Genomic DNA, 17334 nt, shown 5'->3' with positions numbered 1-17334 from the left:
CTATATGGGTTCCTCGAAAGAAAAATTCACCCTCGTCTGGGACTCAAACCTGGGACCACCGCCTTACCGACATCCACCCAAACGTAGCAATTTGCTACGTTTGGGTGGATGTCTCATTCACCCTTTACTAATTACTTCTCTCTACCTTGCCTCCACAGAACTATTATGTCAAACTCATTACTAATCTTGCTAAGTTGGGAAATTATTGCTGGAAAGTTGTACTCTGTGTTGGCTCAGCATGTTTTTAATTTTACACTATGTTTCTACAAAAGCATATGGAAAAAATTAATTCCTGCATAGTGAGTCTTAGTTCCCAAACAAAAAACCTGAGATTTGGCTAAAAGAGCAATGTACTATGTTATTTCAAATCCTGTCTCATGGGCTAGTAGACCCACGACAATGAAACTTGCTTGCAATGTCGACGTGTCCTTTCTCTGACTGTGCCCGAAATTCATATTCCTAGATAGCATTTAACTTACACACAAAGTACCATCCATATGCATGTTATCAGGCAAAAAAGACAAGCTTTGAAGATCAAACAAGAAAAGACCACCTTTGATTTTTTTTCTCAGAAAATCAGGTTTTAAAGCCCACGACCTGCTCTATAAAAATATGCAAAATACGTTGTAACATTTCATTATTTCTAATTCTGTGCGATGACAAATGCAAAAAACTTTTTGAATTTCTTGACTGCTTGCAGTAGTCCAGCAACGTGCATCTAATCAACAGCATAAAGTCATGGTTTCACGAATGTGGAACAAATTGTGAGGCCTGTACACGTAATAAAATGAAATGCTATTATGTTATCACTTGGCTGCCACGAAAGACACGTTCTTGCGGCGTAAAGAAACATGGCTTTGCAATGGTCCGCATCGCCAGCCGTGGCAGCACACCCACCCGCTCGAGCTCGTCGTTGAGCCAGTCGACGGCGGCGGCCCACTTGCGCTTGAGCTCGCCATTGGCGTGCAGCATGTGGGCGGCCGCGGGGCACGAGTCAAACAGTGCCACCAGGCACTTGATGCACTGGTAGGCCCGCTTTTGGTAGTGGCTCTTGGAGCGCTGGATGGTGTCGAAGAGGCCCTCCCGGTCGTCGGGGAGGCCCCGCAACGCATTGTGGATGCGGTGCACCTGCCACGAGTCCTCGAGCAGCAGCACCCCAAGCAGCAGGTCGACGAAGGGCCGCAGCTCGTACGTGTACGTGTACGCCACCTGCCACAGCAGCTCGCCCAGCACGGCCGACGAGAACTGCGGGTTCTCCCATGAGCAGAACTGGAGCAGCCTGAGCGTGTCCTCGGCACCGCTCGCGTCCTCGATGACCTTCTTCACGTAGCTGCTCTTGTTGTAGAGGCATGCCACCACCTGGGGCTGGACGGGCATCAGGTACTCCTGGCACAGCTGGTCGCCCATGTGTGGATTGGGCAGGGGTGCTGCATTCTGCGCACGACAGTACCATCATCTATCCAGGAGCTACAAAGGTGCCAGCTATCCTCACAAAGGTGCCTGCCTCACTATCATCGTAGCCTGGAGGTGAAAACAGTCAAAGCAAAGGAAGAGAATATATTTGCACGCTTATCATATAAAAACACCAGTGGCATGCTGCCTTCTTGTCTGCTGTTTTCCAGACAATGGCTGCCAACAAATGATAGTTTCCCTGCACAAAGGCAAGGTTTTCATGTCCAAAAAAAAAAATTGTTAGTGATATTTCTGCCATTGTGGCCAGCTCCTCATTATGCTAGCTAGCCTGAGTGACTGCCATTACTGACTACACAAAAAACGTCGGTCATGCACTGTCTTTCGCATAAAGCAATGGTCAATGAAATTATCCGATGCCTTAACTTATCTTTTGTGACAAGTGACAGCTACTGTTGCACCTCTAGCAGAAAATGTGAACTTCAATACAAGGCAAGTTCAACTCGGAGCCCACATTTGGTTGCCACTGCACTTAGCAGCCCGGATGCCGCAAATTGCAGCCCATCGTCATTTTTTGTGTAAACTGATGCAATAAGGACGTGTTCTCAAAATGACGCACTTTGCAATCGTTGGCTGTTGTTTCAGAAGCCCTTGCAAGACACTTCCACCTAATGTGTTTGTTTCTTAAGAAAGTGCATTTTCATACTTTTCACAAGTGGCCAGAAGTTACCTACAGTGCTCTTTTGCATGCAGGCAACAGGTCCTTTAAAAGCAGAATTTTTTGCACAAATAAAACAGGCAGACCAAACGAAGCGAGAAGAACAGTCTGTTTTATCAAAAAGTATGTTTTAGGTGGATCCTTTGTAATGGGTGTAGACCGTACAAGAAACACCTGCACAACCTTTATTGAAGGTGTGCTATGTGCCGAAGCAATGCCTTGTCCAAAAATACTTGCCTCCTGTCCATGTCCACTGCATTTGAAATACAGTCGAACCTCGATATATCGAACAGCGCGGTGATCGCAAAATAGTTCGATATAGCCAGAATTCGATACATAAGATCACGTAGAAAACGCGTCAAAAACTAGTACAAATCAATCAATTAACCAATCGTGGCGCAATAGATACTCACATGAAGCTTCACACAAAGTATTTATTTCGTTCGCTGAAAGTACTGAAGCAGCGTAGCCTGCTTCATATTGGCAACCGCGTGCTTGACCACGGCATCCGCAACATAGTCCAAACGGTCCACAAGAGACAGTCCAGTGCCTTCTATTGCGCCGCAGTAGCGGCGTACAATGGCCAAAGCAGCTACAGCCTCAGTTGCAGTCGGGAGCGGGGCAACATCAGCGCTTGCTGGATCAGCCTCGGCAGCGTCTTCGTTTGGCCGCTCAGCAGTCACTTCTGCCGCGATGTCCACGTCTGTTAACTCCGCCACTGTTCCGGTGCTGTCGTCACCGCCAACGAAGTCCTGAATGCACATGCTGTGTGGCTCAGCACTGACAGAGCACTCCAACTGGCTCCACGGCCGCCTCGATCACGGGCGCACGGCGGGGGCAAGCCCCGCCGAGCGCGCGTGATCGAGGTGGCTTGCCCCACCGTGCGCGCGTGATCGAGGCGGCCGTGCCGGCTCCAAGCCACCGCGTGCGTACGCCGCTACGTTCAAATGTCGCCCTCGGCGCAACCGATGTGGGCAGCTGTCGTACGCAGCAGTCTGGAACGCCCATCGCACCGCCGCTATCTTCGAGAGTGTTGTGGGAAAGTTCGCCTCCTGTCAACAGAGCGCACTTGGTTGGGGCGGCGGAGTTCGATATATCCATTTTACATCCGGCCCCGTTCGAAATAAAAAATTAAAAATGCATGCAATTTTCCACGTGATATAGAAAGTCTTCGATATACGCAATAATTCGATATATCCGTGTTTGATATATCGAGGTTTGACTGTACTGCGTTTCTTGCAGGCAGAAAGCTCGAGGCCCACACATTGAATGGTGCAGGTAGCGCATGATAAATGAGGCCAGCCTTGACTGCGGGTTCGCCTGAGTGCATCTGGCTTCTGCGGCACTCGTGGAATGTCACGCACACCTTGTTTCAGTGCAGTGACACACCACCGTGAAGCAGTGCAAGAGGAACTCACAAAGATGCCGGCGGGCTAGCACTTGGCACCGCCCTGCACCCTTGAAAGATAAAGCAGCTAAGAAGCCCACAATGCAACCTCTTCACGAGCCCAGTGGTGGCATGTTGGACAAGGGTGGACACCACGCTCCCTTTGCCCCATCAGGGACTCATCCTTTGTTATGGCGTTTACATTCCTGGGTGTGTTCTGGCAGTGTCCTGCACTTGAAAGCAAGGCGCACCAGGCGCTTTCATCAGCCTGCTGTACAGCACCGCATAACCAGTCGTTACCAGTTTTGTGGGCACGAAGCTGGCAGGAAGTTCCCCGTCGAAGGACAACAATGTCCATGGTGCAAATTTGTATTCACGTGCAGGGTCAGAATGTGATGCATGTAATTTGGGCGGTTGTATGCCGGTGTAATGAAAGGCCTGTGTGGCCCACGAAGTGGCCGGCCCAGTGCCTGCATAACCTTTTGCTGTACGAGCTCAATGTTCACGACAAGGTGACGGGCCTAGATGTATGAAGTGAAGCTCTCCTTGATGCCTGGGAAAGCTTCTTTTCCGTACCCCCGAAAATTTTGTCTTGTGCCAGTGCAGCAAAACGTGCTTCTTTCTGTCATCACCAACTTCGAATGCTGCATTAAGTAATTTCTAAACGTCACTCCTTGCCAGTGTTACTGACTCTCTTGACAATCAAAATCACTTTCAGTTTCAAAGCAGCCAAACAGAGGAGCTGCTACTGCAACTCTGGGGAACTGAATAATTATAGGGTACCACATGGAATGTGTGAATTTTGGCAAAGGGATCCAAGGGACATAATACCAGAACAAAATTTGACACCCGCTGAAATGAGGAAAGAAAGCTGCCGTACGCATTCGAATCTAAGCTGGCCACAATTCTAAGCTGACCCTTAAAATTTGGAAGGTCAGAAAAGGAAGAAAAACTCCTCAAAAAATGTAAGCCAACAGAGATCAATAGTAGGCAGGCACAAAAGGCAAATGACATTTACTACCAGTATCCAGTGCCAGCCGTGGCATTGCCCCAGCTCACTTGCCGTCGTCATCGCTAGGCTTTTTGCCGCTGTCACACAGCACATAATCTTCAATGCCATCGAGTGCGTTCAAAATGCAGCATTTCCTAAATTCACATCTAATCAGGTCTTCTGGAACGTCATCCAAGGCTACGGCAATCCAGCCCACCACTGACCCAGGGGACACAGACTGGCTAGAACATGGCTTGCCGGGGTCAGCTGGTATGCTTTCTCTGTGAACCAGTCTGTGTAAAATTTCCACAGCCTATCCTTAAGGGGCTTATTTACGCACACATCAAGCAGATGCAACTGGCTTGTCAGGCGCAAACAAATTGTTCATCAATGCAAATTGCTCAGCTTACACGCTTTCAAATTGATAGTCATTTGCTCCAAATAGTATGAAAATTTTGTACTCAATAAAAACCAATACTGGATAACATAATAGCCGATCAAATGATGTAAAATGTTCAGCATTCACACAAGCCTAGTGACTCCATCGTAAAGCTGGCTGGAGGAGCATGACTCACGGGCAGGCAGGAGTGTGTCTTGGAGGAGACATCGCAGCAGCGCACCAGCAGGGAGACCAGCTGGTACAGTTTGCTCAGGTCGGCATACTGGTACTTGATGGGTGGGCCTGGCCCCTCGTCTAGTGCAACCAGCATCAGCGTGCCCAGCACGTTCAAACGCAGCAGCTGCAACCTCTGCACAAATCGGGTTTAGGCCTGCTTGTAAATACTACTGCAAGGTAAACATGGACACGGCACAAAACATAGTTCGCATTAGGGTAGTGCCTGCATGTCTCCTTTAAAGGGCCCCTGAAACGGTTTGGACAAATTTTGTAGACGCCTAGGGTACAGCTAAGGTTAATCATTTGCACCACAATTTGTGTCAACTGTCTCATATTAAGAGAGCTACACACGATTACAAGTTACTGCCGCAGCGTCTTCGGCGCATTTTAATGTGGAATAAACGTGGTTTCATTCATCCATTCGCCGAGTGATCGGGGCTACGCTCTGCCTTCACTAGCACTGCGTCATGATGGCATGTCGTGTCATCGACTTCCGGTTCTCTAGGAGCACGCGCGCGAAGCCTCTCCAAACTCTCTGCCAGCTGCTTGGCAGTTGACCCCAAGCGAGAGCTATCGATGCAGTGCCGAACATGTCTGGTGTTCCAGCAATCACAGGTGAGCTGGGCGTTTCAACGGATAGCTGGAGGCATAAATTCAAGCTGATGAAGGAAATTTAGCGTGGACGTACGTGAGCGGCCTGATCTGTCTGCACGGTCCAGCCACCCATTGGCGCAACGCTTAACCAGCCAAACAAAGCGCCAACATTGCTCTAACCAAGTGTAAAACATTTTAAACGTTTACAAAAACAATGTGTTAAGCATTACACTCCTGCGAAAAATTTACACCAGCAGCAAAGACGAATACATTTCGTTACTGCTACTGTGTGTGGTTGAGCTCTGTGCTGCCAGGTGGCTGCACCATGCAGACCATTCACATTTGTGCTTCTGCTCATCCCATGAAACGACAAAGTCAAATGGCCAGGCCCTGTTCCCTTGTGCTTGCGCTTACCCGAATACCGGACTCGCAAAACGCTATTGCGGTAGTAATCCTCCGGTGTAAAGTGATGGCCATAAACGCGCAAATGATGGCGCCGATCGGATAGCGGTATTCCGATGTGCTGCAGCCAGTCCGCTCATCTGCTGCCTTGCAGAGGGACACGATGCCGCCGCTTGGTATATTGCCAGTTGCTACATTTGCAGCCCACAGTGCAACAAAATCGAATCATGGTGCCCACAAAAAGACTGAGACCGACTCTGATCGCGGAGCTCACGTCAAAATGGAGCAGATTATAACACAAGCAGACAATGCCTGCTGTGTGCCGGAAGTGCTTAAGTGTAGTGAGAAATTGTTCTCGTGCATTCTCTTTCTGTTACTTTCTTTTTATAGAAACAAATTAACTAACATTCCCACTATTACAAACAACATTTGTTCCCCATAAAGTTGGAAAAATTACTGATGACGTGCCCTGGGCAGCCAATCACTCAGCTCGCCCTACTAACATCATTCTGGTAAATGACGTGGAATGGGCAGGGGTGGCTTAAAATTCAGCCGAGCGATGTGCTGCGATCGGCAGCTATGTACATTTTTAAACCTTATAATAAATTACACGCTTTACGCAGAGCACTTAGATGCGTCAATTAATGATCAGAAGAACTTACTGTAACGGCTCGGTACATTCATACAATATCGTCAAAATTGGGGTCCCTTTACCAACCTTAAACACAGATTCTGTGCTTATCGATGCTCTGCCCTTAAGATCAAAAGGGCCATGAACCACCCGTTGGGCTTGGTGAAAAAATGCACGTCTCGGACTATTTTTACAGCTGTGCGCGGCCTGTGGACCTCACAAGTGCGATGTCACCTTTTTCTCAAACACTCTCTTTTTAACAGAGGCCTTCTCCCCAACCATTTCAGGTCAGTTGGCAGCTGCCCTTTGACATCGGTGGCCAGATTCCCACAGAATGCTGCCATTGGACAATAGTTGAGGTCAGTCAAAAATCATGTTTTGATCAGTACGCTTCTTCCTGCTGTCACTGTGTGTATTTATTGATGCCGTTTACTAAACAGGCCCAAGTAAGACGTTTCTACCCATATGTGAGCATGATTATCCCTCAACTTTGCGTCAAGCAATGAAATATAGGTTTGTTTATGTACCTTTATTTCTTGCTTAATTTTGTAGTTTGTGGGGATGCGCGACTCTCATGTGTCCCCTGATATGTTTTTTTTCTGCATAGCTCCCGTCGCCTGTGATCCGGCTTTACCGCATGGCATGGGGCCTGCGGCAGTCGGTGTGGTTGAAGCGCAGTACGAGAGATGGTGCGAGTGTTGCGCTGCTAACGCCGCCTACCAACGGGTTTACTTGGGCGCGAAAAGGAGAAAGCTTTTCCTCTTTGGCTGCGGGTCGGCGAACGCCGCGGATGTCTCGCGCGTGCACCGATCCATGCTTCTGCGAGACCGTCTTGCGTGGCCTCCTTCGAATGCACCACCGTTAGTGTGACCGTACGCGCGAACGACCAGGCGGTGGGATCCAGCATGAGGCGAACATATTCGCCCGGTCGCGGTGAGTCGGACTTCCTAGATTTGTCGCGCACCCATCGGCATGTTTTGGGGATAGCAACTTGGCTAGCAGGCATTGATCTATGAAAGGTGCAGTAAATGCCCTTTTGATTGCTTGCACGACTGTGTTGTCGTTCCTTTGTCCCAAGAGCACGGATGAGAACACCACAATATATCAAATGAATTCAAGTGAAACAGAATGTACATATAGTACATAAAGCACTCACGTAATCAGAATCAGAATCATAATATTGTTATATAATAATAATAATAATAATAATAATAATAATAATAATAATAATAATAATAATAATAATAATAATAATAATGTAATAATATTAGTAATATTGAAACAGAGGGAAAAAATAATTAACGCTAATTACTAATGCATATTATACATATATGAAATCGACAAATGTGTCACACAATACATACTGCAATGCACAATTTGGCAAGTACACTGTTACCAAAAACCAATTTCTCCCCTTAATGGAAACAACGAAAATACAAGAAAAAAAGCACAATAATGAAAGTTATACAGTGCAGATTTTGCTTAGACAAGACAGTAAAGTAAAGCACAACATTTGGCATGTGTAATTAGTCCTTGCCTGTGGCATCTCCCAGAGTTCGCAACTGCACGTATTTAGCTTCCCATCTCGGCGTCTTAAGTTCGATTTAGTATTTAACGTGCTACTATTTCTGTTAATAGCTGTCTTATACCGGTGAATTAGTGTTTGCTCATAAATATCAGGCATAGGAAGTAAATTCAGTTTTTTTGAAAAGTGGGTGCGTATGTTTGTCGTGGGGAACGTCCAGAATACTACGGGTGGCCTTTTTTTGTATTCTGTGTAATGTGGTGATATTAGGAAGTGTCGTAGTACCCCAAACAAGATGGCAATAGTTAATTTGACTGAGAAGCAAGGACTTGTATAGGAGAAGCTTGATGCTTTTAGGGAAAAATATCTTAACCTGCACAAAATTCCACTCACACAGAATATTTCAGCAGCAACTAAATCCACGTGCAAGTTCCACGACATATGTTGTTTGAATACAACCCCAAGACATTTAACAGTAGGCACAATCGGAATAACAGAATTATTAAGTTGTAATGTTAAGTCTGTAGCGAGACTACAATTTCTCCGCCTGAACAGAACAGCTGTTGTTTTCTTAGTATTTACACTAAGTGAATTTGTGGTAGACCACGAGGACAGTTTTGTTAGTGCCTCATTTGCGATACCGATCAATGGAATTCAGTGCAGTAACTAGAATAGTTGTATCGTCCGCGTACATAATAAATTTCGAATTATTATCAATAGTAAATAAGTAATTAATATAAATACAAAAAAAAGCAGGGGCCCCAGGATACTTCCTTGTGGCACTCCCACGCCAACTAGCTTTAAATTCGACACAACTTGTTGCATACAGTGTTGAAGCTACGACTGTAATAATTCGAGAAATACGCCACGAAAACCATAATGTTCTAGTTTGTTGAGTAGCGCAGCATGGTTTATACAATCCAACGCCTTCGAATAATCAACAAAGGTACCCAGAGTACATAATTCCTGTTCAAACGACTGCAATAAAATTTCCTTTTGAGTCAGTAAGGCAGTGTCTGTCGACTGCCCTTTCACAAAGCCATACTGCATACTAGTGACCAGGTCGTGTTTGATTAGAAACAATGTCATGCAGGCATGTATTAGTTTTTCTATGCCTATAGAAAAAATGGGCAACACCAATATTGGACGGTAGTTTGTTAAATCATTTTCATCACCACCTTTGTACAAAACTACTACCTTCACAACGTGAAGTCTTTTCGGCAACGAGCCCCAGGAAGATATCAAGTTGAATATGTGTACTAATGCAGGTAGAATCAAGTGCAGGAGACGCTTAATTGGCATCATCGCGAATCCTTCGACGTCACATCTGCTGTTTTTGATGGACATAAAAGTAGTAAATACCTCATTTTCCGTAGTAGGCGCTAAAAATGCAGATTGTTTAGTCCTGTAGCCAAGATAATTCAAAGAATTAGGATCATGAGTACTGTTTAAAGTTGTAAAATAGTTATTAAATGTATTTGCAAGCGTCTCATTTGATAAAACTTTATCACCTAATGTGATTTCTCTTATAGTCGTCTTCCTATCTCCTCGCACAAGAAAACCGTTAATACGCATCCAGGCAACATCAGATTACTTTATTACGTCGTGTGTAATGCTTGTGCTCGCGATGATGCAGGTTTCTTATTTCTCCTCCTCAACAAATTTGTGGCAGAAGTAATGCTGCCACATTCAACGCTGCCCTTCTGAACGAAGCAAGCACAGTACCTCGGCGACTCCGTAGCAGGCGTACATGTAGAAGAAGCCAAAGTACTGGGCCAGGTGACGGCCATGTTCTGACACCTCCTTGTTGACAAGTGACAGTACAGCCACCAGCAGGTGGTCCGACAGACTGGCAGCACTTGGGTTCGACAGCAGGCCTGCCCCATCAATGTTTGCTTTGCAAAAAACAGGAGGCGGCATTTTTAGTGCAAGCATACACAGTCAAAAGTCATCATAACCAAACAAGGTAACCATAATTCCCCTTGAGATTTCTCTATACACCCATGCATCTATTTTAAGCGTACTGCCAGCCTCTGGCAAGAGGCCGTGGTTACAAGACATGCACAGAAAATAAGATACTGGCAGTAATCGAATACAAGGTGTGATTGACAAAAAAATAAATTTAAAATAACCTCCTTTATATAACACACCTTATTTTGTTCCGAATGAAGATTTACTCTGTGCTGGATAAGAAAAAATGTGGTGGCACTTTTTGTAATTTGCGTGATTTCTTGAAATTGGCCGCACTGCCCTCACTCACTCTTGGGACATTAGGACTATGCAGTTGGTTTGGTACTGTGACCATCAGCCAAGAATGCTCACTTTCAAAGAAGGAAACATTTTCCTCTAGCATAACGATATTGTCTTCCTCTCCATCCTGGTATGTTTCTTGGTAAGGAACCCCTTTTTACTACCAAAGCTATCCTAGGTTTCTTGAATGATGTGGTTTTACACATTAATAGCCCAATACTAGTATCGTAGCGCATCCTGTCTTTAGAGCATACTGCTGTGATAGTAGTCCTAGTACAGCACACGCCCTCAGGTCCTTGCGCTTCAAGGACTCTGTTAGGACAGTAGCGCTCTTTCGAATTTTTATCCAAATGACCAATTTTAGCACATCGTAACTCTTTTACAATGCACCTTTCGCGTTCCTGGCATGCTTCATAGTCATTGTCCTAGTTTTATTACATGTAGCTCTTACATACCGTATTTACACGATTGTAAGTCGACCCATTTTTTAAAATTTTAAAGTCTGAAGTTGGGGGGTCGACTTACAATCGAAACCAAAACATGGCCCCGCCAATAAAAGCAATACCAACGGGAGCTACAATGTAGTTACAATTTTATGTTTGCTGTATGGCCCTACCCGTATCTTTTCGCTATCCCGCGCGTTTGTTCGCTTTTTGGAAGGGTTTTTCAACATATTTGAGAGTTTTACAGCGCATGCAACACGGAGTGGCATGCAACAATCATGGGGGAGGGGGTGTCGGTAGTTGATGGAAGCGCCGCTGTTCCCATTTGCGGCGGCACCCTCAGAACGGCGGCCTATGCGGCGGCGCTTGCGGGGAGTATCGGTAGGCAGTAAATTATTAGGCAGGAAGCCAACAACAATACAACAACATATCCTAGACGAAGATGAAAACAGACTGGAAGGAGAAGCAGCAATAAATTACATCCAAAAAGTAACAGCCGAATCTTTCCAAGGCAAGGACGAGGTTGTATTTGAAAAAAAAAAAGAGCATGAAAGAGACCCAAGGGGGAAAGGAGCTAGTGCTTACAAATTTAAACTGGAAGAAAGCGGAAGAGATAATTCCTAAGCGCACAACCACAGGGCTAGACGAGATTCCCGTTAGGCTGATAAATGAACTGGGACTAAAAAGTAAGGAAGCTCTCGTGAAAGCAGTTGAAAAAACTTTAAAAGATAGACGAATACCAGACAGTTGGCGACAAAGTAGAATGAATTTAATTTATAAAGGTAAGGGGGAGAAAGACAGAATTCACTCGTATAGACCGTTGACCATTACATCGGTAATATACAGGCTAGCAATGCAGGCAATCAAATTAAAGCTTCGACAAAGTAGAATGAATTTAATTTATAAAGGTAAGGGGGAGAAAGACAGAATTCACTCGTATAGACCGTTGACCATTACATCGGTAATATACAGGCTAGCAATGCAGGCAATCAAATTAAAGCTTCAAGCATGGGCAGAAAATAATGGCATTTTGGGAGAGCTTCAGAATGGCTTTAGAATAGGTAGGCGTTTGGATGATAACTTGTTTGTTCTTACTCAGTGTATTGAAATATCAAAAGCAGAAAGCAGACCGTTGTATGTGGCCTTTTTGGACATTACAGGAGCATACGACAACGTAGACCGCAGCATTTCGTGGGATATTCTGGAAGGGGAAGGCTCAGGTAACGATTGTATACAGCTTTTGAGAGAGATTTACCTAGAAAATACTGTTTGCGTTGAATGGGAAGGGATGAGGAGTGCGGAGAAAGTTCATATCAACAAGGGACTGAGGCAGGGGTGCCCTTTATCCCCGCTGCTGTTTATGATGTACATGGTGAGGATGGAGAGGGCGCTAGAAGGAAGTAATATCGGGTTTAATCTCTCATACAAACAGGCAGGTACAGTAATAGAGCAGCAACTCCCAGGTTTATTTTATGCGGACGACATTGTGTTGCTCGCAAACAAGCAAAGTGATTTGCAACGTCTGGCTAATATCTGTGGATAGGAAGGCAACAATTTAGGTTTGAAATTTAGTGTTAGAAAATCAGGTGTTATTGTATTCAATTAAAACAGTGAACAGACAGTGGAGATACAGGGCCAAGAAATACCTCGGGTAACAGAATATAAATACCTTGGTATATGGATAAACGAAGGCAACGGATATATGGAAACACAGGAAAAAACCATAACAGTCAAGGGGAAGAGAAATGCAGCCATAATGAAGCACAGAGCGCTATGGGGATACAATAGGTACGAGGTCCTCCGAGGTATGTGGAAAGGGGTAATGGTTCCAGGACTTACTTTTGGAAATGCGGTTGTTTGCTTTAAATCAGGGGTACAATCAGGACTCGACGGGAACCAAAGGTCAGTGGGTCGCCTCGCATTGGGCGCTCACGGGAAGACTACAAATGAAGCTGTGCAAGGGGATATGGGCTGGACTAGTTTTGAAGTGAGGGAAGCTCGCAGCAAAATTGAGTATGAAGAACGGCTGAGGAATATGGAGGAAAGTAAATGGGCTGGGAGAGTGTTCAGGTATCTGTACAGGCAAAACATTGATTCACAGTGGAGGAAAAGAACTAGGAAGCTTACCAGCAAGTATGCGGCCTGTGGGGTGGGCAACACAGCAACAAAGAAGGTCAAGCGGAAAGTCAGAGAGGCTGAATTAATCTCATGGGTGGCGGCAATGGAAAAGAAACCTGCCATGAGTAACTACTTAAGGGGAAAAAATGACATTAGGAAAGAAACCATTTATGATAACTCAAAGGGAAGCTCATTACTTTTCGAAGCGAGATCGGGATGCCTTAGAACATGCACCTATAAAGCGAGATATAAGAAGGAAGAAGAAGCATGTGCTTGCTGCGGTAAAGCTAGGGAAACGACGGAGCATATTTTATTAGAATGTGAAGACGTCTATCCAGCGGTCGATTTAGGCACCACTGGCCTCCTTGAAGCCCTTGGGTTAAGCGGGAGCAGTGGTAAAGCAAACAGGTCCGCAATAGACATCAGTAAGAGGCAATTGGAGGATTGGTGGAAGAAAAGTAGGGAAACGACAAAGGACGGAGACGTACAAAAGCACAGTTCGCAATAGGGTATCAGAAAATTTGGACATGGTAGTTCATAGTGTGTTTTTTTTTTCATTGGTTAACCTAGGTAGGATATTAGACAGCATAGTAGCAAGAGCTTGGTGGCGCAAGCCACCGCCCCGTTCCAAAGGGGACGCTCATAACATCCATCCATCCATCCATCGGTAGTTCATGGAAGAGCAGACACCGCTCGCGGGTTTCTCTTTCTCTGTTTAAAGGCTAGACGCGTTCCATATGTGTTCCACTTGACTGCCGGCTACGTGCTACTTCTATGCTTCCTCATGAGTGCTCCAGGCCCACTAATCGTTCGGGACTCGTTCACAGCAGCGTTCAAGAGCGCTGCCATCCTTTACGCCAAAGAAACAAATCGCTGCGCAGCGGGCCGCAATTTCGATGTTTCTAAACGGGTGGTGCGAGAGTGGCGACTGCAGCGAAGCGAAATTTTCATCTATGATGGCAAGTGAGAAATTTCCCACGTGCCGAAGTCTGGACGCTTTCCGGAGCTGTAGGCTAAGCTTGCGGCGTGCGTCGCTGAAATGCGTGATCGGTCCCTGCCAGTGAAGTGCGACATGGTCATGAAACAAGCCCGGACCTTTGCCTTAATTTTAAGGTTCTGCTGAGTACAACGAGTGGCTGGTGGCAGAAGACTGCGAAATTCCGCCAACTGGACCTGTCAAAAAAGCCTCCCTGACGGCTGCGTGTGGTTGGGTGCATTTGGCGTGGGCTGCTGTTCTGCAAAATGTTTGCCAAATTTGAAATCTCGCTGGACACTGACGCGCTGTGGGACCGCAGCAACGATGACGATGGCAGCACTAGTGAAGACGAGTAGTCCAGTGACCATGTCAGCTACTAATAAATTTTCGTTATCGAATGCGCCCTCGGGTATGCTCTCTTATTTTTTTTTTCCGGTCACGCGATATGGGCGGTCGACTTACATTCGAGTCGACTTACAGTCGTGTAAATACGGTACTTTACAGTGACCGTCTTTTAGGCCCCTTTACAGCCCTGTAACATTCAATGCTCGTAATTTATCGCTTCACTTTGATCTAATTACCATTGGCTTGGCGCACCTTGGCCAAACCTGGCCCTTGCGCCATAACACATCATCATCATCACTTTCAATAGAATCGTCTTTCATTTTTTTTCAAGAATAGAGTTTTTTTTTTTTTTCATCCTGGGACCGCATCTCGCAACAATTGGCCAGATCTGCCATTTTTTCCCCCCTCCTGTCACTGGCTCTCGCACTGAGTGACACCGACTGCGCTGTGATGCGGGACAGGGCCCAGGCTGTGCATGCGCAGCAGTTCAACAGTGCAGCACGTACTGGAGCACTAGTGTTTCTGTAGGGTCTTTCGTTTTCAGATATAACTCGATAATTCCAGATTTTTGCACCACGAACAAGATTTATAACATTTGGTTAAATAGGTTACTCCCCGAAGTGTGGCCCCTTTTGTAAAAGGTAAGAATAAATGCAGGCATTACAAAACCAATGAATGCTGCTTGCCTCGTGTGAGCTAGTAGTCAGCATATACTACATTAAAGTTATTAATGTATGAATATGATATATGCTTTCTGTCGCACACCTGTACAAGTGCACTTGCGTGATGGCGTTTTCCCCTCCTGCCACACGGCCCATATTGCGATCACATCAGTCTTGCCCACTATGTGCGTATAAGCGCTGGCCACAAGGCTGGGCTCTGCAATTCTCCCTTGTATCCTCTGGCTCTAATTCTGCCACGTTAAGTTGCTGCCACACAATAAAGCATGTTTTAAGTACGGTCTCCCTCCTTATTCATGGAAGCTCCAGAACGTGACTGTCATGAGCTGAAGTAGAAGAAGAAAAAGAAGAGAGAGAAGAAGAAAGAGGAAGAAGGCTGACGTGGCCTGCAAGGAGCGAGGTGGTAAATGGCAGAACACTGCTGGAGGAGAAGGAGGAAGAAGTCGGCTAGAACACTGGGCGAAGAAGGCACTGAACTAAGGGGGTCGAGACTGAAGAGTTGAGCAGGAGGAGGCCACTGGTTGCTCTGCACCAGCCGGGTTTGTTCCTCCATGCCCGCTGCTGCGTGCACCATGGTCGCCAGCAAAGGCTTGGTCTGAGGACAATGGCCCCGTCCTATGCTACGAGGACAACCTCGCCCTCACTGACGACAATACTTGACAAGCCAGGCCTATTCTACGGCAGAGATGCCGCAGAGATGCCAGTAGTCCACCGAGCAATGCGGAAGAACTACACCAACTCAGGCATGTAAGCGCCACACCCCATGTGACTTATTAGGACATTGTGAGAATTCGTGAAACGATTTAAGAACTCGGGAAAGATATTAGTGTAAAGGAGAGAGGTCAAACTCAGTGTAACCATTGTTGCGGATGTATGTAAATTTGGCGAGGACTTATCAGTGTGATACATTATAAATGTGTTTAGTGTGTCTGTCCAGATTCATGTCTCATGCGCTGGTAACCGTTACAATGACATATTCTTGGTGACGAGGATGGGATCCTGGTAGACAGCCACGAGAAAACGGCAAGTCAATGCAGCCATGTTGTCACAAGAGGGGCAAGTGGAACCGTTCGACGAATCTTCTGCAGATTGGACTAGTTATGAGGAACGGCTCTAAGTAGTTTTATGGGCTAACAAAGTCCCGGATGAGCAGAAGGCTGATACGTTGGTAAGCCTGGTAGGACCGAAGACATACGCATTGCAGTCATTAATGTCTCCAGAGATTCTCACTAAGGAGTCTTTTGAAGAACTTTCAGAGTTACTGCGAAGCCACTTTGTCCCACAACTGTCCATTATGGGAGAAAGAGCCAAATTTCATCGCTGCTCGCAATTGTCGCAAGAGACTACTACTCAGTATGCCGCAGAGCTGAGGAGGCTCACACAAACTTGCGAGTTCAGCACTTTTCTCGATCAAGCCTTAAGGGATAGATTTGTTTACGGGTTGCTTCGAGCTGACATTCAACCCAATCTATTTGCAGAAGACAATTAGCTTAAGTCTCAAACAGCAGTCTATCATGCAATAGCTATCGAAGGTGCTATTCAATGTGTGTCTGCTACGCGCTGTTACGCCATACTACAAGCACCATGTGGCAACCACGAGGCAACAGGTGCTGCCACACTACATGCACCATGTGGCTACCACGAGGTGACGGGAGCTCCCACTTCTCCGCGACGAATCAAGAATTCGACACGGGAGGCGACTTCAAGAAGCACCCAGCCATCTCCGTGACACCCAGATATCCCTCTAACGAATCAAGAATTCGACACGGGCGAGGTCATGACCGTGCCCCGCCTGGTTCCTGCCGACGAGATTAAGGGAGAACCGGCCCATTGCGAGAAGAGAGAGGTGTTTCCAGCTGCCCAGTCGGTCTGATGCGCTCTTACTGCTACCTGTATGCTATCGTCCACTACCTGTAAATATTGTCTAAAGTTTTTCGTTTCTTCTTCGTCTACGGAACGAGTTCGTTTTCGTCCTCCACCCCCAAGTCACAACAGCGCTCAACGCCTCTGACAGAATATGATGTGCATAAAGTTAACAGCACTGAAGAAACTTCTCAACCTCATGTTATTGCTGCGGGTCATTGAAACACGCAGCAAACACTTGTTGGCATATGAATGCCAAATGCTTTCACTGCAACAGAAAGGGCCACATCAAGCATGCTTGCCGAAGCAGGCAGTTTAAAGAATCGACAGGTAAAAATAAGCGAGATGTTCGTACCTTGGCACTCCCATGCAGCAACTTGCAAAG

The 17334-nt window shown here is 46.2% G+C and overlaps 1 protein-coding gene across 7 annotated transcripts in view; it reads right to left on the bottom strand.

Annotated features, from left to right (window-relative positions):
- Positions 1–17334, bottom strand: part of faf (ubiquitin carboxyl-terminal hydrolase-like faf) — a 758782-nt gene that overhangs the window by 28417 nt on the left and 713031 nt on the right. For all 7 annotated transcript variants that reach the window (XM_065437146.1, XM_065437151.1, XM_070532615.1 and 4 more), the window contains 3 exons: positions 10000–10169; positions 5082–5255; positions 898–1434 (listed from right to left, as the gene is read on the bottom strand). In XM_065437146.1, the coding sequence (XP_065293218.1) occupies positions 898–1434; positions 5082–5255; positions 10000–10169 (881 nt within the window). The remainder of the gene's footprint in view (positions 1–897; positions 1435–5081; positions 5256–9999; positions 10170–17334) is intronic.

The sequence above is a fragment of the Dermacentor albipictus genome, chromosome 1, assembly GCF_038994185.2.
Source record: "Dermacentor albipictus isolate Rhodes 1998 colony chromosome 1, USDA_Dalb.pri_finalv2, whole genome shotgun sequence".
In the NCBI taxonomy this organism is placed as follows: Eukaryota; Metazoa; Arthropoda; class Arachnida; order Ixodida; family Ixodidae; genus Dermacentor; species Dermacentor albipictus.
The sequence above is the reverse complement of the archived record's forward strand: the minus strand, read 5'-3'. Positions and strand labels throughout refer to the sequence as shown.